Here is a 21614-nt window from a genome sequence, read left to right on the forward strand (position 1 = left end):
ATGCCACCTTCTTGAGTCTCAAGTTGGTATTTCAACTGTTGCATAGCTAAGAATACGTGCGTTAATCCTGTTACGTGATCCAAGCCCTTTTGTGCATCGTGGCTTTTTGTTCAGGGACCCTCAGTTTTTGAAACTATTGTCCTATGCTTATTTTTGATTGTACTATGATTAGAAAGTTGCACTAGGAGTTAATGTTAATTATGACTTTCTTTGAGATTATTGAACAATGGATCAAACAGAAATGTGTGTAGCAAGAACCTTGAGGGTCTGTTTTGAAAATTCAGTAGGATTATGCTGGATTTTCCATAGGGTAATGGATTACCCAGTGATTTAAGTAAGGTGCATATCGACCTAATTTCTCTTTTTTTCAAATCCCATGAGAAGAAAAAAAAAACTACCATAGATTTGGTTTTTTTTTTTTTAAATTCTGCAGTTCACTAGGTCATAGATGGGATTTAGGTCAAAATTAGGACGAGTCTTTAGAGAAAAAAAAAAGATTTGAGAAAGCTAATAAACCACTTTTTTATAAAAAAATTTGGACCGTTTCTACTGAATTTTTCAAACAGGTTTTGAATGTTTCAATACTTCCGATGAAAGTTAAGGCTCAGAATGTTGGATGAACCATGAGATGGGCGCATGAACAACAAAGATCTATAGAGTAGAGGTACCATAGATGATAGACGTGGGGGAGAAGCAATTTAGAAACATTAGTACACTTTTGGTTCCTGCGGATTTGCCTGACCTTAGCCATACTTTTTTTTCCCCCGGGCGGCGGGATAACTCTTTAACCATGCATTAAGCATTCCTGTGTTGTTGTTTATATATTTTTCTATTAGATTAAAGACTTCTTATTATATTCTTATCTATTCTTGGGTTATTGTCTACCCTGGGTTATCCTTCGCTCTTTCTTCGACCTAAAGTTTAGAAAACGATCCGAGTCAAAACACTTTGACAAGACCCCATGCCGCAAATCCTCCGCTCGAGTCAACATATTCCGACGATTAATTATATGACGACGGCGTCACTCTAAACGTCACCACTCTAATCCCCCCGGATCCTCTACAAGCAAAGACCCTGCGGCCACCGTTTATGGCCACACAATATCTCCCAATCTGTGGGTCCCAAGCTGTGCACCAAATTTCGCCGCAGGGAATCCCGGCTCCCAAAAATTCTATCTTTTCTAGCTCTCAAGTGTCTCTTGGCAAAAGGCAAGGGACAAATAAGGCACGAAATACACTAATAAATTTGCCCGTGTGGGCTGCTTCTCAATGGGCTCTGGCGTCCCTCCCCAGATGGGCCACATAGCCTTCATCCCTACCATCCCATCTTGATCCAATGCGTAGCCGTCCTTTGTCTCGTCACCATGTTCACACTTTTGTCGACATGCGTTCCAAATCCTGTTTCCAGTTTGAACGAACGAATGCACCAAAACGCAAAGCGGTACATCAACTCTGACCATATACTCCCTCCACCGTGCCCCTCCTGAAGACCAGCCATTCCCCATGGAATATATTTCCAAATAAAAAATAATTTAATAGGCAAACACATAAACAATAAGCATCTACTCTTCTCTCATTTTCCCTGCACCTTCTTTTCCATTGCCTCTTACCCTCCCTCTATTCTCAATCCATTATGTACATGTAACCACGCCTCCCTCACCCATCTAATCCCAATCCAGAGAGCATCTCTTTGCCCTTCTTCATCACAGTTTTTGGTGTGAGAAGGAATCATGGCCACCTGCGTCGAGAATTGCCGAGCTAAAGCTCCCTTCTGCAAGTATGTAATCGACATCTCCCAGCCTGATATCGCCGATTGTTCTGACTGCAACATGCCTGCCAACGACTCCAGCGATGCCGCCGGCGACGACGTTTGGGCCAAGATCCAAGAAGAAGCTCGGTCAGACGTCGAGGATGAACCAGTCCTCCAGAATTACTATTTTGATCTCATCCTCAACCACAATTCCCTTGAGTCTGCTCTCGCAGCGCATCTTGCAAGCAAACTAAGTCTTCCAAATCTCATGCCGAGCAACAGTCTCCAAGAATTGCTCTTGAGCATCTTATCCAAGGATCCGGAGATCGGCCGGTCGGTGAGGGCCGATCTTTGGGCGGCGAGGGACCGCGATCCGGCGTGCGCGAAGATGGTACACTGCTTTCTTTACTACAAAGGGTTCCTGGCGTTGCAGGCCCACCGGGTGGCGCACCGGCTGTGGGCGGAGGGGCGGGCGGCGGCGGCGCTCCTGCTGCAGAGCCGGACGTCGGAGGTGTTCGCCGTCGACATCCACCCGGGGGCGAGGATTGGATCGGGTGTGATGCTGGACCATGCGACTGGGGTGGTGATCGGCGAGACGGCGGTGGTCGGCGACGACGTGTCGATCCTCCACGGCGTGACGCTGGGCGGCACCGGGAAGGAGAGAGGCGACCGGCATCCGAAGATCGGTGACGGGGTCTTGGTGGGTGCAGGGGCGCAGATACTGGGGAACGTGGAGGTCGGGGAGGGGGCGAAGATCGGGGCGGGGTCGGTGGTGCTGCGGGCGGTGCCGCCGAGGACGACGGCGGTGGGGAACCCGGCGAGGCTTCTCGGTGGAAAAGAGAACCTGGTCCGTCTCGGAAGGAGGGCCTCTTTGACTATGGACCACACCTCGTGGTCGGATCACGTGATCTGAGAGGCAGGTCCGTACACAACTGATATACTCTGCTTAAAATAGAAACAATTAAAGTTATGTAGCTATTCGTGATGATGATGTCTTCGACTCATAGTCCGTTTGTTTGTTAAAGATCCTTCCCATTTTTGTCGCTTGGAACTTTTGCATTGGAATCCTGTGCAGTGGACTATTAATGGCATTTCCTTGGGGGATATTACTTCTATGAGGACGCATTTTATTTAGTCCCTATCAGCTTTACAATAAATAAAATTTAAATACTTATATAAAATTAAAAAAATTAAATAATATTTTTTGGTTTTTTTTTTTTTTGGGACCACGTCTTGTGACAGCTTTAGACCAAGGTGTTCTTGAGGTGCATCATGGAAGAACGAGTAGTGAGAGTATAAAATTTATGGGAGTATGGACCCAATTCCTAGAGGATTAGAAAAAAAGACTTCTCAATTTTTTTTTCTTTTTCTATCCAACCATAAACCGGCTATGCAACTCCATATGCTCTCCTTGCTTCTCTCCCTCTCCATGCCCCCCTTCAATCTTAGTCCATCCTTACAAAAATTTTTAAACAAGCTCCAAATGAGATTTATTCTTAGCTTCCTTGGACTCTTGGATAATTGGAATAATTTATGGTAAGTATAATGTTCATGGCTTGTCAAAAGGTCTTTCAAGAAGTAGTTTTATTATTATTTTAAAAAAAAAGATGAAGTGCTTCCACAAAAACAAATAATGAGCTCGCTATGCTTTTTTATTTTTATTGATTGATTTTTTATTTGATTAGTTGGGCAAATTGAATATGGTAAAGCTAGGTTATAGGGTTCAAGATCAAATATTCTGATTGGAACTTGTGGGGTTTTGTCTGATATATCTCATGGCTATAGAAGATTCAAATGTTGTTGGGGCATTCATCATCATGCAAGGGGTGACGTGATTTTGACTTTTATTTCCAAATGAGAAGATAACTCTTGTATGAAATTTTGTAATGCTGATGGGCTCGTCGGTATGCCTTTAGAGGATGGTTTGGTTTCATTGGAGATAATGAAGCATTAATATCAAATATGACATTTTCCTTCTCTTCTTAGGTTAGTTGATTTTTTTTCTTTTTAATAATTTCATGAGTTGGGTAATTGGATATAGGGACAGTGGGGTCCAACCATACTTGACTATAGAACCCAAGAAGTTGTCTTTTATATGCCAAGGGTATAGATGACAGTCCAATTTTTATGGGAGGTGATGGAAAAAATATTGGATAATTTGACCTCGGATTCGACTATAATGAAAAAAATATTGGACATCTCGACCTCGGATTAGACTATGATAGAAGAAATATTCGACATCTTGACCTCGAATTAGACCGATCTCCTTTTTATACCGAGGTGAACAACTTCGGTAAAAGCCGTGGAGCCAATCTGCACGTGCTAATAAAGACCGGCAGTTATGGCAACATTGCTACCGAGGGAGTTATATAAAGAGGTAGCCCGAGGGTTCTTAGGTAAGCTCATTCAGAGATTGCTTTGCTAAAAATTCTTCCTTCCATATTGTTGTCTCTTTATTCTGACTTAGGCATCGGAAGGTCCCTTGCCGGAAACTTTTGGCAAGCAGACTTTTACAGAACATTCCTAGAGAATAGCAGTTCTTCCACACCTCGGCCAACCCATACAGTTTAGTTCTCACCGATCTTAGAGCCATTCAACTTGAGCTCCAACCTCAGTTCGAAATTCTGCAGCATCAGATTGGTGCTAGAGAAAGAGTCCCTAGCTATACTAATACCAAATGAAGGGAGAAGTCGTCAATATGAGGTCATGGAAGACTCATGGTGCATCCCATGCCTCACAATGCCATGCTCCGGCTTCACAAGGATCATTAGAAAGCCTAGAACAAGCTTCGCCGATACAACCCATTGCGCTTGTGAATACTGAGCAGTTCAATCTGCTCGTACAACAAGTTCATGCCTTGATTATGTCAGTTCTGGGTTTGTAGCAAATGGCGACACGGCTGAACCTGTTCTACTCAGCCACCACCCTCAGCAACCAACACGCCACATGCTCCAGATTAACCACCACTTTCAATGCCAATGCCCAGAGCGATCTCACCAGAGTCGGCATACTCGATAAGAAATCCTAGTCGAGATGGAAAATGGTATACTCGAAGCCCCCATTCCGACAAGGATTCTGCTCTTGGTCTTTCGTCACCTCGCCATATGGAGCTCCTGCCTCAACGGGACGCCGACTTTCATAGAAAAATCGAGGAGATGGGATGTCAGATCTAGGCCTTTAGAGAATAAGCTTTGAGGGCAAATAATGACCTCAACTTCTCCATGGAACCTCCATTTTCTCGGCATATTATGAAGGAATCAATCCTACTTCTGTTCAAGATGCCTCAAGTGAAGCCGTATGACGGCACCTTGGATCCTTTGGATCATTTGGAGAACTTCAAAGCTCTCATGATACTGCATGAAACCACCGACGCTGTGCTTTTAAGGCTTTTTCTGCAACGCTTTGCAAAGTGGCTAGATTTTGGTTCTCACAGCTTCTGTCTGGATCTACCCATTCTTTTGAGTAGCTCGGACGTCTTTCCACAGTATACTTCATCTCTAGCTGAAGACAACCCCATGGTTCTGACGTGCTGCTCAATATCAAGCACAAGGAGAGAGAGTCCCTCAGAGGCTATGTCACCCACTTCAATGCAGCAACTTTAGAAGTCTGTGACCTAAATCAGTCGGTTGCAATGTCAACAATGAGGGCGCCTTATAACCGTCTCATTTCCACTTCTTCTTAGAGAAGCGCTTTTCCGTTGACTTTTCCAAAATATTGGCACAAGAAGAAAAATATGCCAATACGGAAGAAGTCATGGCCTCCTATCATGACTCCGCTGAGGGAAGACCTCTCAGAGGAGGCAAAATAGGATGCGAAGAGCGAGGCGCATCAAGGAGTACTTCACCTCGAGATGAAAAGAGCTCAGGACGACCCAAGAGCCTTCCTCGAAAGTTTGAAAGGTACACTCCATCACTACACCGAGGACTCAGATTCTCATGAAAATCAATGGTCGAGGTTACCTATGCCCTCTGCATCGAATGAAGGCCCCAACAAGTAGGAGAGATAAGAAGAAGTATTACCATTTTCACTAAGACCACGGCCATGATACCGAGAAGTGTATCCAACTCAAGAATGAGATCGAGTTACTTATCCGAAATGGATGGCTGGACCGGTATGTGCATGCCCGACATGATCGAGAAGGGCCTGCCTTAGCCTCTAACTATTCCTAGAGCCGATTGATAATCGTTTGACAACAGTGGTTATCAATATAATTGTTGGCAGTCCCGCCGAGGTTTGAAGCACTTTGGACAACCGAGCTTCCCAAAAGACTGAAGCTGCTTCAAAGAGACAGTGCATGGGGGATGTTATCTCTTTATCTGACGCCAACCTGAGAGGAGTTCAGACTCCTCATGATAATAATATGGTTATTTCTCTTACAATTGCTAACTATGATGTAAAGAGAATTCTTATTGATAATGAAAGTTTGGCCGACGTATTATGTTATAATGCTTTCCAATGAGTGAAGCTACCTACTAAGCAACTACGAAAAGTCAACACACCTCTAGTCAGCTTATTGGGAGATTCTATCATCGTAGAAGGCATGAGTTATCTGCTAGTCACCATAGAACAAGAGCCTCGAAGCAACACATTGAGGCTAGACTTTCTGGTGGTTCGAGTCCCCTCAGCCTACAATGCAATTTTGGGCCAACTTAATCTCAATGCCTTTCAAGTTGTGGTATCTAGCTACCATTTGCTCGTACGATTCTCTACAAGAGGCTGAGTCGGAGAAATCCAAGGTGACCAAATGTTAGCTCGCCAATGCTATATGGCCACCCTCAAAGGGAAGAAATCGATAGAAATCTTATTGATTGAAGGGCTGGACACAAAAGATGAACTCAAGAAGTAGCGAGAAGAATTGACCGAAGAATTAGTGTAGGTCCCCTTAAGGAAAGATGAGCCTAGCCAAACTATGCAGATCGGCTTGAAACTAGATAAATAAAATCGGGCCAAAGTGGTCAACTTTCTCCACATCAACACTGATGTTTTTGCCTAGTCGCCACTGACCTGCCAGGTATAAGCTCTGAGGTAATGGTTCACAAACTCAATGTGGACCCAGCTCACTGACATATGTGATAGAAGAAGAGGAACTTCACCATAAAAAGGCAACAAGTCATAGACCAAAAAGTTAACAAACTGTTGGAGGTCGGCTTTGTTCGTGAGGTGAGCTATCCTAACTGGCTAGCCAATATTGTACTTGTCAAGAAAGTTAATGAAAAATGAAGAGTTTGCATTGATTATACCGGCCTGAATAAGGCTTGCCCTAAAGACAGCTTTTCATTCTCGAGGATTGATTAGCTCGTAGATACGACTTCAGCACATCAGCTACTGACCTTCATAGATGCATTCTTCGGCTATAACCAAATTCAAATGGCTCTCAAAGATGAGAGAAAGATAGCCTTCCTTACTGATGAGGGCCTTTACTGCTCCAAGGTAATGCCTTTTGGCTTGAAAAATATAGGGGCAACTTATCAATGGCTCATCAACAAAATCTTCAAAAAACAGATTAGCCAAAATATGGAGGTATATGTAGATGACATGCTTGTAAAAAGACGAGCAATAAAGCTACATAACCGACAGGGAGGAAGCTTTCGCAACCCTTAGAAAGTTCCAAATGAAACTCAATCTAACGAATTACGCTTTTGGAGTCGCCTTAGAAAAAGTTCTAGAATTTATGATGACGCAACGAGGCATCGAGGCAAATCTAGAGAAAATTCGATAGTGTTGGAAATGCAGCCACCAAAGACTATCAAAAAAGTTCAACATCTGGCTAGTCAAATCGCCACCCTTGAAAGATTTGTCTCCAGATGGGTGGAGCACTGCCTCCTATTTTTCAAGGCTCTGATGTATCCAAAGGATTTTCAGTGGACTGAGAAGCGTCAAGTGGCTTTTGACCAACTGAAGGAGTATCTTAGTTCATCGCCTCTCCTTACAAAACCACATATTGGAGAAATATTTTATTTATATTTAGCTATTTCTCCTTTCACTGTGATCTCAGTTTTGGTACGAAAAAAAGAAAGATGTTAGAAACCGATCTAACACAAGTCAGATTCTACGAGATGCCAAGACAAGGTATTCCAAGTTGGAAAAGACCATCCATACCCTTATCATCTCAGCTCGAAAGCTCGAGTCTTGTTTTCAAGTCCATTCAATCACAATCCTAATCGACTATCCAATAAAGCAGATTCTATAGAAGCCTGAAAATGCAGGTTGGTTGGCGAAGTGAGTGGTTGAGCTCGGAGAGTTTGACCTTGAGTATCAGCCTCGGCCATCAATCAAAGCACATGTGTTGGTGGACTTTCTGCTAGAATGTACCATTCTTGATGAAGATCCTACAGAGCTCCTCAAGAGAAAGAAGACTTCTGAGCGGCTATGGATCGTACACGTGGATGGGGTCATCAGGCCAGGGACAGTGGGGCTAGACTCATACTTACTAGCCCAGATGGAGTGATCATAGCGTACACACTATAATTCAAATTTCCAGCCTCAAATAATGAAGCTAAATATGAAGTGCTCATCATTGGACTTAAGCTTTCTAAGGAGCTCGGTGTTCAGCAATTGGAGATCTTCAGCGACTCACAGTTGATTGCAACTAAGTACGAGGAGAGTTTGAATCTCGGAGGCCTTCGATAATCAAATATCTATAAAAGGTAAAGGACATCATCTTGGCCTTTCATAACTTTGACATACAACAGATTTCTCGAATGGAAAATGAAAGGGTTGACCTGCTAACAAAATTGGTCACCTTGGAGACAGCCAACCTAACTAAAGCCACATACCTCAAAGTTCTGGAGACGCCAAGCATCGGTGAGCCTGAGGTCATGATGAACATCACTATTGACTCGAGCTGGATGGATCCCCTCATCGACTTTTTGAAAGATAGAAATTTATCTACAGATTGGGTAGGAGCCCACCAAATAAAGCATCAAGCCTCCCATTATATTTTTTTTTTATGACAAGCTATATTGGAGATCATTTTCACTGTCGCTCCTCAAATGCCTCCATCCGATTGAGGAAAATTATGCACTTCGAGAAGTAAACGAAGGAATATATAGTAATTACCTTGGGGCATATCTTTGACCTACAAGATCCTACGACAAGGATATTACCGGCTGATTTTATAGAAGGATGTGGCCGACTTCGTCAAGAAATAAGGTCGATGTCAATGCCATGCAAGCATCCAACAATGACCCATGGTGCCATTAACACCGATCAACGCCCTTTGGCCATTTGCACAATGGGGAATCGATATTTTCAGACCTTTTCTAGTGGCAACTGAGTAACGCAAGTTTTCCATTGTGGCTATAGATTACTTCATGTAATAGATGGAAGCCAAACTAGTAGCTCAAATTACCGAGGTAAAGACTCAAGATTTTGTCTGAAAGGCCATAATTTGCAAGTTCGGATTTTCTTGGGTAATCATCATAGATAATGGTCATCAATTCAACAATGCCTGATTCAAAGAATTCCGCGCTGAGCTTGGAATCAATGATCAGTTCACTTTAGTAGTGCACCCCCAGGCTAATAGAGAAGCCGAGGTGACCGACCAGACAATTCTACAGAGACTGAAGGCAAGATTGGACCGAGCAAAAGGACTATAGGCCGAAGAGCTATATAATATTGTGGGCATATCAGACAACATACCAAATTTCTATCAGAGAGATGCTCTAACCTTGCTTTCCGAATAGAGTTGGCGATTCCACTGGAGATTGGGCTTTCATCACTTTGGGTAGAAAACTTCGACGACCACACAAACTTAGATTAGCTCTATGCTAACCAACCTTGATCTACTAGAAGAAATCATAGAACAAGCTCAAATCTATATGGTGACATACCAACAGAGAGCAGCTCGGTATTACAATTCAAGGGTCAAGGATAAACTTTGCCAACCTGGCGACCTCGTCTTATGAAAGACTGAAGCATCACAACTAGAAGAACTCGGAAAGTTAAGCTCAAATTGGGAAGGTCTCTACTAGGTGGCTAAAGTAATATGACTTGGAACTCCGAGAAGGAGTCACAAATAACCATGCAGAGTATGAAGCTCTCATCGTTAGACTCAAGATGCTTAAAGAGTTGGGGTACGAGGGCAATTGATGTTCATAAGGACTCCTAATTTGTAATTAAACTATTTATGGAGGTTTAAATGCCAAAGTCAACCTTAGCTCTATATTTTCTTAGGAAACTTAACTCGTTGATGATTTAGATGATATGATGAAATTTTAAGAAAAAAAATAATTTTTGGATATTAAGCTTTGAGAAAAATTTTCGGAACTTATTGGAGTAGACCGTAACCATTATATATTGGAGCAGACCGTAGCGATGATACAGCAGTTGTTGTTAACCGTTTGTGATCCACAAGTGGAGGTCATCCTCGTAGAAGCTAATGCAAATGACTCCTCTCCAATCACCCAATTTCTGGAAGTCCCTTTGTCCAATCGAAGCCTAAACAATGTGACCAAGGTGCAAGGGGCTGTTTGGAGGCATGGCGACCTAAGAGACCTCCTAGTCACGGAGATGAATTTGATAGTAAAACTATGGCCCTTCAAGACCTAGATCATGGACTTGATTAGCAATATTCAGAGAGTGTCTACATTTATAGCAATGGTGATGCATTACTTTGCCAAATGGGTGGGGTTGAAGGTAATTAAAAAATCAAAACAAAATAAAATAATCATGTTCTTAGAAGAGAATATAATATTATTATCTCTAGGGTAGGCTGGGTTAAACCAGTCCTATCCCATTTCCAAACTTGCTTAAGATTCAAATAGAGATGGAAATGGGCTCGGGTTGGCTCAAAACCCATCAGGCTGGGTCAACTTCGGACCGGGCTTCGGGCTAGGTCTGAAAGAGTTCAGATCGGATTTGGACTTAAATGTAAAGCTCATTTATTTTTCGAAACAAGCTCGGGCTGGACCACTGACATATTCGAGACCAGCCCGAGCCTGAATAAGGTCCGAAATGGAGTCCAAATTCATGTTCAAATTAATTTGTTTTTTGCATGTTATTTATTTAAAGAGAAATGGGTTCGGGCCGAATCTATGTTGGCCCGAAACGGTAATTCAGACCGCTCTATTGGGTTCGGGCCGGGCCCGAATTTAGGCTCGGATGGGGCATGGGCCTAGATTATTCAAAAATGTTGGAACCTAATTTCGGCTCAAATCCAAAAAAAAAAGAAAAAAGGATCGGGTTTGGGTAGCGGCATAACTTGGCCCGGACCGGCCCACTTCCCGCCCTAGGTGCAAATCGTACGCAGATCTTTCTCCTTCCTCCGTCTCAACCAAAGGCCCTCCAGATTCCAGCATGAAATATCTCACCTTTCGCCGCTTCTCCACCTCCTTCGATCATGCCAATAGAAACCGTAGCTCCAATCCAGCGATGAACCCTAGCTTCCTCTCAATCCCCCACCGGACCATCCCTGAGCCGCGGGGCCAGGACCACGACTTCGTCGCCGTCGCCCACAGCCACCTCGTCCACGGCGAGTGGCCCAAGATCGCTGCCCTCGCCACCGGTCTCACCCCCTTCCGGAACAACCACATCCTCCTCCGAATCCAGCGCGATCCCGTCCTCTCCCTCGAATTCTACGACTGGGCCGCCCTCCACCACCCCAGCTCCCAAAATCTAGACACTCACTCCATAATCCTCCACATCCTCACCAAGGCCAAGAGATTCAAGTCCGCCGAGTCGATTCTCCGAAAATTTCTCATCCCCAGAACCCAAAATTCCAGTGAGGAGCTCTTCGATGCCATCCTCTACTCGTACCGCCTCTGTGATTCGACGCCGGGCGTCTTCGATTCGATCTTCAAAGCCTACGCCCACCTGAAGAAGTTCAGAAACGCCACCGACACGTTTTGCCGGATGAGGGACTACGGATTCCTTCCAAAGATCCGATCTTGCAATGCTTTCATGAGCTCGCTGCTCGATTTGGGCCGGTGCGACATCGTTTTGGCCTTCTATCGGGATATGCGGCGGTGCCGGATGTCGCCGAATGTCTATACTCTGAACATGGTCATGTGTGCTCTCGGTAACTCGGGGAAGTTGGAGAAGGCTTTGGAGTTGTTTGGGAAAATGGAGACTTTGGGTTTTACTCCCACTGTTTCTTCTTTCAATACGTTGATCGCCGCACACTGTAAGAATGGGCTTATGGGTGCTTCTGTGAAGCTCAAGAATGGCATGGGCAAGAAGGGTTTAGAACCGAATGTGGTCACCTACAATACACTCATTCATGGGTTCTGTAAGGAAGGGAATTTGCAGGAGGCCAACAAAGTTTTCAACGAGATGAAAGCCGCCAATGTGAGTCCAAACACTGTGACTTACAATTCTTTGATCAATGGTTATAGTCAGATTAACAACAGCGAGATGGGTATGAGGCTTTATGAGGAGATGTTAAAAAGTAGGGTGGAGGTTGATATAATAACATACAATGCTCTAATTCTGGGTCTCTGTAATGAAGGGAAGACAAAGAAGGCTGCATACTTGGTGAAGGAGCTTGACAAAGAGAACCTTGTTCCAAATGCATCAACTTTTTTTGCTCTTATATCTGGGCAGTGCAAGAGGCAGAATTCGGAGAGGGCATTTCAGATTTATAAGGCCATGAAAAAGAGTGGTTGTCATCCGAATTATGATACATTCAAGCTGTTGATATCTACCTTTTGCAAGAACAAAGACTTTGAAGGGGCAATTGAAGTGCTGATGGAAATGTTGGAGAGATGGATGGCTCCTGAAAAGGATTTATTGGCTGAACTTTTGGAGGGGCTTCGTGTATCGGGAAAGAGCCACTTGGCCACTAGGTTGCTATTGGGGACTGCTGAGGGAAGGCTTATTCCGAAGGCATATTTTGATGGTTTACTTAGTTCCAGTCAATTTGAGGCTGGAAGCTAATGAACATAGATGAGTAATGTGGAAGAAGAAAGAGAACAGAGGATGGGTAGACTGTTGCTCAGGGCTGACAAAACATCAAGTTTAGCATTGTATGCTTGGAGAAATTAGAAGAGCTAAACATGGATATGTTTTTGTGGATGGGGTTTTGACAATTGCCTCCACATCTTTATACCTTTGTTGGAGGAATTTAATGTGTCTCATACAGTGACTAGGCAGCATTATTTGCCTCAATTTTGCATAGACAGCATGTGAGAAAGTAATTCTTATTAAAAGTTGTTGGACTTTGTGGAATTTGCTTGAGGGATTATGTTCTCGGCATCATTTGGTATGGAGAGCAGCCAATATCCTAGTCCTGTGTTCCTACTATCTATATTTTTGCTGAGAGCACCTCTGCTGATCCTGTTGGATGACATGTCTATTCCTGTGAACTCTGTAGGGTATTTGAGTTTGATCTGCTGCTAGACATAGAGCAGCAGTTTAACTGCATGATTTCACTGAAGGTAGCATCTTCTTTCCTTCTTGTTTTTATTTATACTATTAAAGATATCTATATATTTCTATGTTTTCTCAATATTAGACACTTTGCAGAAGAAGTTAAAAAGGAGTATATAAATGGTTAACTTTTCATGAAGCATTGGCAAGAACCTTTATTGTCATTTACAATAATAAGTATACTATCTTCATGATAATTAGCATTGTGGAAGCAGTAAGTCTTCATAAATCTAATTTGGCAGGCTTAAATTGTAGATGCGATTGATAATCTGCCACTTATATTTCTAGTCAAGCATTACTCTTGAAGCCAGATGTTCAGATCTGAGAAAGAGGTAACTAGAAAGGAGACAAGATGAATGAAAGTGAAGGAGTTGTGGCATGTAGAAGAGGAAAGTAGCGTGTGAGAAATATGAATTCAACTTCAATCCTCTATGACTATATGAATGGTACAATGTGTCTAATTTAAGTTAATCTGTACTTCTTTCTGTCATTTTTCTTTTTGGCTGTTAAGGCTATTGATTCAGACCCCTGGTGTTTCTTTTACTCCTTTTGATTATTTGTAATTCTTTTCAACAGAATCATATAGATATTTAGAAGAAATGTCTTTTGCAAGCATTTTCTTGATATGATTGTCATAACTTATAGAGTTTATCTGCAAGTACTTCCTCTATATGCTCAATCTATATCAGCTTCTCTCTGATCTCTATAATTGGCTGTAGATTTAAACGATGTATAATTTTGTTCATAAGCAAGATTTTAGAGTAAAGGGCAGCCCAACGCACGAGACTCCTATCATTGCAGGGTCTACGGAGAGTTAGATGTACTATACTTCTCCCTATATGCGGAGAGGTTGTTTCCATGTTTCCAACCCATGACCTTTAGGTCACAATAGAGCAACCTTATTGTTGTTCCAAAGCTCACGCTCTAAGCAGATTTTAGAGTAATTATTGAAAATCTTAAGAACTAGTTGTACTCAAAACAAACTTATCTTGATCCAAGAAACTTGATATTGATAATTTTTTCATGCACATGTTCGAGGTACACCAATGTAGTTTTGGAAGTTTGCTATTGCAATATGGTTTGGACTTTCCGTAGTGTAATGGTTGATCTTGCAATTGAAAGTGCATATGCTTCCTAAGAAATTTCCTGTGTAAAATATACCTATTTCTTGCCACCTATAAGGATGCGATTGTGTTATTAGACATAACAAACATTAGACATAACAACCATTGATGAAGTTATGTTTGAACAAGTTACAATGGTCTAGGAACAAAAATCATGTGGGGCAGGCACCATAATACATCATATGGGGCAGGACTCTTTTTTTGCCATGTTTTCTCTTACTCCCATTTTAAAGAGAACCTAGAAGTCAAATAAAAATAGAACTTCTCCTTCTAACGGAATCCGTTAATTCCATAAGAAAATAGAAAAATTTTCACGTGCCAATAAAGATCGTGCGCGAAGAAAGTTCGTCGCATTCTCTTTCTTCCTCATCAAGTGATATATACTCATTGATTTTCTGATACATACCGTAAGCTTCATTGATACATTCATAGTAGCAACGCAATACATACCTTCAGGTAAATTGATACATAGTTTACAGAATATGATGTTCACTAGTACATAGTATATGGCTAGTTGATACACACCTAGCAATATAGTCATCCAATATTCCAATACATATGTCTAGGTAAATCGATACACAGTCCAGAATATGATTCTCACAGTATACACTACATGACTAAGTGATACACACTTGTCGGCATCCTGATACATACCTTAAGCTTTTCTGATGCACACCCAGCAGGAACCCAATATATACCTTCAAGTAAATTGATACATAGTTTTCGAAATACTGTATTCATGAGTACACACTGCACAATTAGACGATGCACACTTAGCAAAATAGTTATCAAATATTTCAATATGTACCTTGAGGTAAATCGACACAATTTCTAAAAGAAAGAGAGAGAGACTCGGGAGGAGAAAGAAGCCCTCACGGATGGGAGAGGGCTTGATGAAGAAGAGGATAGAAGAAGAGGCTTGACGAGGAAGAAAGATGTTGCGGATGGTTTTTCTTCGCAGATGGTCTCTCTTGGCATGTGCAATTTTTTTTTCTTTTTTATTTTTTTTCTTTAAGTTAGGTGACTGACGGACTTCGTTGGTGGGATTCCTTTTATCCCTATTTGACTTTTGGGTTTCCTCTTTAAGATAGATGCAAGAGGAAACATATAAAAAAGGGAGCCCTATCCTATATTTCTTTCTATGATGCCTGCCCTATATGATTTTCGTTCATAGTCTAGAGAACCATTTTACTTTTATACGAGGAAGATCAACCACTATCACCACTTTCATGCCTTGATATATAATTGAAAGTCTCAAAGGAATTTATTTAGAGGAGGCATACGTAAGGTTCCATGCCAATTGGTTCTATGAGATTTAAGGATGAAAAGTTATGATAAGGTCTATGTTGAGACTGTCAGACACTACAATGTGCATTCACATGTTTGTGAAGTAATTATATAGTGGTAATTCTTGTGGCCCTGCACTGGATGTGGGGGATGACCCTTAACAACTTCCAAGAGTCATAGCTGTTGATAAGCCTAATATCTTATAGGAAGCATGATACATGCTAATTTTAGAGGATCTCTTGTTAAGTGGTGAGAACTCAATGTACGAAAATCTTAAGAGTTATGATTGCAAATCTTGGAGAACACAGGCTTGGCCCCACCAAACCCCAGAAGCCAAAAACTTGTAAAGAGCCATTCTGAAAAAAGTGATCCACAGTTGTATGGATCTGAAATTTATTTGAACCGAGAAATAGCAAGAAAATATTTCTTGTTTTTCTTTGATTCTTATAGTCCAGGACCAGGTGCACATTCTGCAGACCAAAATTGATCCACCAACATATAAAGAGGAGAAAAAATAAAAAAAAAAGTATCTGGACTTATTTTTTGCAGATAAAAATCTAAATTTCAACATCAAGACAATCTTTAAACCCTAAAATACCCCACCTACTCTTTTTAAACTTAGACTTGCAGCTATAGGCCTTTCCTTATTTTCTAATATAGAAATTATACTTGAGACCTATATTCAAGAGGAGCGGAAACAAGAGGGATAGGCCAACTAGGTAGTTTCATCTGTCTCTTCATTGGCCTATGAGATAGCCACCGAAATCATCTCACACCCATGTAAAAGAAGGGGACCACTGGTTATAGCTGGCATAGCAATGGATAGTAGTAGCGGTTGGCCCATTTGTAAAAGCCCATGTAATGTTGGTTAGGGTTGTAATTGATCTGAGCTTGATTGAATATTGGTTTGATCAATATCGGCTGGAAATTAATTTCAAACTTGAAGCTTGAGATGTTGAGATCAAGCTTGGCTCATTTATTTTTTGTCTAGTTATAATTTATGTGCAAATTCACATGGTTACTTTAAATTTTTTAGATATAGGATAGATTATAAAATTTTTAGCATGGATTGGTCATAAATATGCCTCCCTCATGAAATTCTTCAAGATATTTGATATATCATGTTCTTAATCTAGATAAGCCTTTTTTTCTTTAGCTATGACCAACAAATGACTATGAATTTGGATTTTGGAGGATGTTGGACTCTAGTTATGCATAGAATCACGGGAATCCCAACTAAAGGAGTCCCGCTTAGACTCCCTTCTTAGAGTCTAGCAATGTTAGAATCTTTCTATATATGATTTTGTGGTTTGCGCCTCCAAAGGAGAATTTTAATTAGAGTTGTAATGGAAATACAAAAGTTGGGAAAGGTAACTGCTTTTATATAATGTTAGGGTCAGGATTAAGACTGAGCCTAATTGATCCTTATTTTCAACCAAGCTGAGCATGAGCCTCTTTTGACTTGATAAACTTAAATCAAGTTGGAACTAATTTGAGCTTGCCTCGAGCTTGACTGAAGTTAGTCCTAAGCCAGTTTCAAGCTAGCTTTTCAAGCTTGACCCAAGCCCAGTTCCAGCTTGAATTAAAGCTAGGGCCTAGAAGACCCTCAAGCATACCTCAATGTCAGTAGTAGGTGGGGATCTTGGGGCCAGCTAAATTCAGGGATGACTTAGGGATAATGGGTTTTTCCTGCTATTGCAAGCTGCAAAAGCTCACACATATCCCCGTAATCCATGGGGGAAGAGTTGACATTTTGAAAACAACCATTCCTTCCTTTTTGTGTGGATAACAACTTGTGGAATTGATGTATCCCAAAATTCGGCCAAAAGTTATCTTTGTGGTGGATCTTCTCAATTTACTTATCTTCTACCATGATAGTAGTTATGCTACTTCTCTAGGCCTTTTTTGGAGTCTGGTTTCTTCTTTCTCTTTCTATTAATTCCCTGTTTTTTTATTAAAAAAACATGTTGTTATGACCCTCTTGTCTAATATAAATCCTTCTCCCATCTTGTCATTGGATAGGGGAAGAATAAAGATGAGAATATATTAGGAAAAATCTTCATTATTCTTCTTTTGTCCAACTATCTCCATCCTTCATGAACCACCAGCATACCTGCTGCATACGGTCTAACGCAAGCCATGCCTTCTTGTGCTTGTTGTTGTCGCCTTCATTGCTCCAAAGTCTTTTAGGCCTAGTTTGGAAATGGGTCAGGGTGGTTTTATCCCCACCTAGTCCTAGGATAACACCCAAGTAGGCTTTTTTTTTTCGGTTTTTTAATCCAGCCTAGGTTTCCATCCCCAACAGTTCAATCAACTTAAGGACGAGGGGGATGGCTTTTGTTCCCCCCAAGAGAGGGAGAGGGGGGGGGGGGGGGGGGGGGGGTTCAAGGACTTTGAAAAAACCTTGTTTCGAGAGAGATGGAGAGGGGTGATGGACAGTAATTTCTCTAATGACTGATACTGCCCTTGTTCATCTCTCACCCTCTCTCCCTCCCGTCCTTTTCTCCTCTTTACTCTAGCCGCAACCACCCTGATCTATGATCCATCCAGCCTATTCGCTTTGATCTGTAGTTGATTGTGCCTTCACTCCACTACTGCTCCTCTCAGCGCTATGAGGTCTATTTAATCCGGCCCTTGGAGGCTTCTTCCTCGCCTTCTCCTCATCTGCCATTGTTGAAGGTAAATGGCCATGGATCCCCACCCTATCTGAGTGCTCTTGAGCCATAGACTGCATATTGAAGGCCAGGAAGTCAATGGACAAGGGAATCTAAGCTTCTAGGTTTACAATTTTTGATCCATTTTTCCTTGTTTTTGCAGGTGAGAGGTCAGGGGTAGCGACTACTTGTCTGGTTGCATCAAAGGACATCAGCTTGTGGTTTCCTTCTCTACTTGTGCTTCAAACTTGTTCAGGTGAGCAGAGAACAGCAGAGTCAAGCCCTTGTTCTTGCATGGTTTTTTTTTTTTTTTTGAGGTTTATAATTCTTTTAGATGTGTTGAACAGCAATCTTGTACTTGCACGTTGGGAGATTGATTTGCATTAGTGAAATCATTTGTTACTGATGGTCTCCAACTCCTCTTTCTGATTTCACATTTTGCTTGTATTTCTCCTTATGCCTATTATTGTTCCTGGAGTAGAGGACCATTACTGTTGCTCCTCTTTCTCCTAGGCTATGAGATGGTTCTATATGCACTCCTCTTGGCCATGGCTGTGTTTCTTGTCTCCTTATTTTTCTGTTGGTTCATCTAGGTAAGGTGGTGGTCTTATGGCTTGTAATTTATCATCATTGTACTTTTTCTCAGATTCTGTGCTTTTCAGACAGGATTTGTGGACATGTATTTAGCTATTTGACTAGCTATGTATGTATTGGCCATGTATTTTACTACTTGACTTCCTATTTGGATGCATGGACTATATATGATGGTTGTGATGTTTAGTAACCATTTGCATGTTGGCTCAGCGTAATTCTTCTTATGTTGGTTGACTGTTTATCTGAATAGTAGGTATCATCGACTCACCACTCTGGAGGTTTTGTTTGGAGGGAGCATGACATAGTGCCGAGTTCTCTATCTGTTTTGTTGTTTTCGGATTTTGTTGGCTGCATCCACACCCGTAGGGTGTGAGCCGCCGTTGCACCAAAAAAAAAAGGTATCATGAAATAAATAGGCTTTGTTTTGGTATGCCGGTAAGTGACTTTGATCAGCAATGATGATTGTGTTAGGTCTCACCGGACAAGTTTGGAGGTACACATGCATGATCAGCTGCTGATCTTTATCTATGATCCATATGTGCATGCATGAATTGGTATATATGATGTTATATATAAATATGCAGCCCAAGAATGGTACCCCAACTAGTTTGTGATTAAGGCTTAGTTAAGAATGGTATCGCATTGCATCTGGGGACAATGTCCTCCAATGAAAAGCCAAGGAGATTAGATCCTTGGAAAATGGCCACCCTAACCCTTTGGCATTTCTACGTGGGGTATGGCCTCCCAGTTCACAAAGAATTCCATCGTCTGCTGCCCCATTATGGATATGCATGGGCTTTGGCTTGGAATTACATATCTATTAATCCGTTTTGCGAGCGGTTCACCTTAAGTAGGTTTGGATTTGACATAAATGGATTTGTGACATAAGTCAACTTGTCTACATCTGTTTGTTAAATGGGTTGGGTTCAGGTTTAGACCTTTGACCCGTTTAACTCATTTTGATCTATTTAATAATTGAGTCGGGTTATAACCCGACTCATTTAACTTGTTAAAAATATGTTTAAAACTTGTTTAACTTGTTTTTGATATGTTTAATCCAACTCGCTTAATCTATTTATTTTGTTTAAATTTATTTAATTCATTAAAAATTCATCTAACTTAACTTGACTTATTTAATAAATGGGTTATATGGGTCAGGTCGGGTTATCTGTTTGATAAACAGGTTAGATTCAGATCTGAAATTTTGACATGTTTAATAAACAAGTTGGGTTCGGGTTGCTGAATTTTTGACCCGATTCACAACAAGTTCGATCTGTATCCGATCTGACCTGATCCGACCTGATTGCCACCCCTATCTACATGTCATCTAACGATTTCCACATGAGGACCTATATATCTAAATCGATTTGGCATCATTGGTTGCCCTATTGTTTCAGGTTGAAAACATATTGAATACTGATATATCCATATTTTTCTATCAATATGAATATGGATAAGAAAATTAAACGGCTACCAAAATTAGTATCTATATTTGTTTAGACAGATATGAATATAAATCGGATATTAAGTAGATCCATGTTTGTCATAATACGGGTACAAGCCGGATATTAGTCACATCCATATTTTTCTATCCAAATATAGACATACATGGAATATTATTTGAATATAAAATAGATTTTAGTGGAATTCAATGATGAAAACTCATATTAATTATACAATCATAAAGGATAGGAGCATAATTTACTATGCAAGTTACATGAAACACAGGGATAATTAGTATACTTGCATGGAGGCCATTTTGGTCAAGGGTCCAAGTTAGTAGTTCAACTTGGTTTAAATTAAAATACTAAAAAATTAAAATTATTTTAAATATTTTTTTGCATCAAATACCATCATTACTCTTTAATTAAAGCATAAATAAGAAATAATCATGACATATTTTTAGAGAGTCTGTAAAAAGAAAATATATACAAATGTACTAATATGTCAGTTATTAGTATTTCTAAATATTTTTTGCAATAGAGTTTTGAAATATCATAAAGATATTTTTTAATTTTTATTAAAAAAAGATTTATTTTTAATAAAAATAATGATTAAAATATGAAATATCATAATATGCATGAAATGATTATTTAATGATCTGAATACTTTGAGTAAATAAAATAAACTAGCTATATGAGGTAGAAGCTATGATGTAGCTTGGAGGTTATGTGCTTGTCTAGGTCACTGGATATCCGGATCCGAAAGGTCTTAAAAATGCAAATACCGATTTGGACTTGGCCTAATTTATAAATAAATATCCAAATTTAGATCTGGATCTAATCGGATAATATAAACTAAATCCAAATCCAATCTAAATTGGATATTGAAATGGATGTAATCGACAATCCATTGTCACCCCTACTACTGATGGTAGACTTGTATCTTTTTACGTCATTAACACCATGCTTTAATTATATTCTTTGTTTTATGAACCCTTGTTTCGATTACAATTTATATGATCTACATGCATGACTTTCATTCTTTTAATTTTCTTTTATTCATATTCAGTAATGCTGCTGTTGTTCGCTATGTCGGCAATGTTGGTTGTGATAGTGATCAACCAGATGACGCCCATCATATGATGGATAATGGAAGGGGATGAATATTTGGGTATCAGAACGGAAGTGTATGTGTGCATGGGCATCTACCGATTTCCATGTGATGACCATGTATCTTAGCCTAGTGGGCAATATTGTGGTATCATGGTGTGATGCGCCATTTGTATTCATATCTTGCCTTCTACCCATAATCATTTTTGGCTTTTCCATTATACAAAAGCCTCTTGGCTATCTGTGTCATTATATACAAAGGTTGGTGTGTCGATGGTCTACGAAAT

The 21614-nt window shown here is 40.8% G+C and overlaps 1 protein-coding gene across 1 annotated transcript; it reads left to right on the forward strand.

Annotated features, from left to right (window-relative positions):
* The first annotated feature begins 1312 nt into the window (after positions 1–1312).
* On the forward strand, positions 1313–18597 carry LOC103714919 (Tetratricopeptide repeat (TPR)-like superfamily protein). Its single transcript, XM_039127417.3, has 3 exons — positions 1313–2659; positions 10951–13124; positions 13359–18597. Exons 1-2 carry the CDS (start codon positions 1730–1732, stop codon positions 12622–12624), a joined length of 2604 nt encoding a protein of 867 aa, XP_038983345.3. The 5' UTR covers positions 1313–1729; the 3' UTR covers positions 12625–13124; positions 13359–18597.
* The last annotated feature ends 3017 nt before the right edge of the window (positions 18598–21614 follow it).

This window comes from Phoenix dactylifera, chromosome 7 (genome assembly GCF_051530095.1).
Source record: "Phoenix dactylifera cultivar Ajwa chromosome 7, Ajwa_hap1_PhDact_Kaust_v1.1, whole genome shotgun sequence".
NCBI classification, from domain to species: Eukaryota; Viridiplantae; Streptophyta; class Magnoliopsida; order Arecales; family Arecaceae; genus Phoenix; species Phoenix dactylifera.

What these genes read in the sequence shown, in the direction of transcription:
- LOC103714919 (XM_039127417.3), top strand. Translation starts at nt 1,730, where the DNA reads ATGGCCACCTGCGTCGAGAATTGCCGAGCTAAAGCTCCCTTCTGCAAG. An exon ending in CGTGGTCGGATCACGTGATC is followed by an intron (nt 2,660 to 10,950) that starts TGAGAGGCAGGT and finishes GTAGCGGCATAA; the next exon opens with CTTGGCCCGGACCGGCCCAC.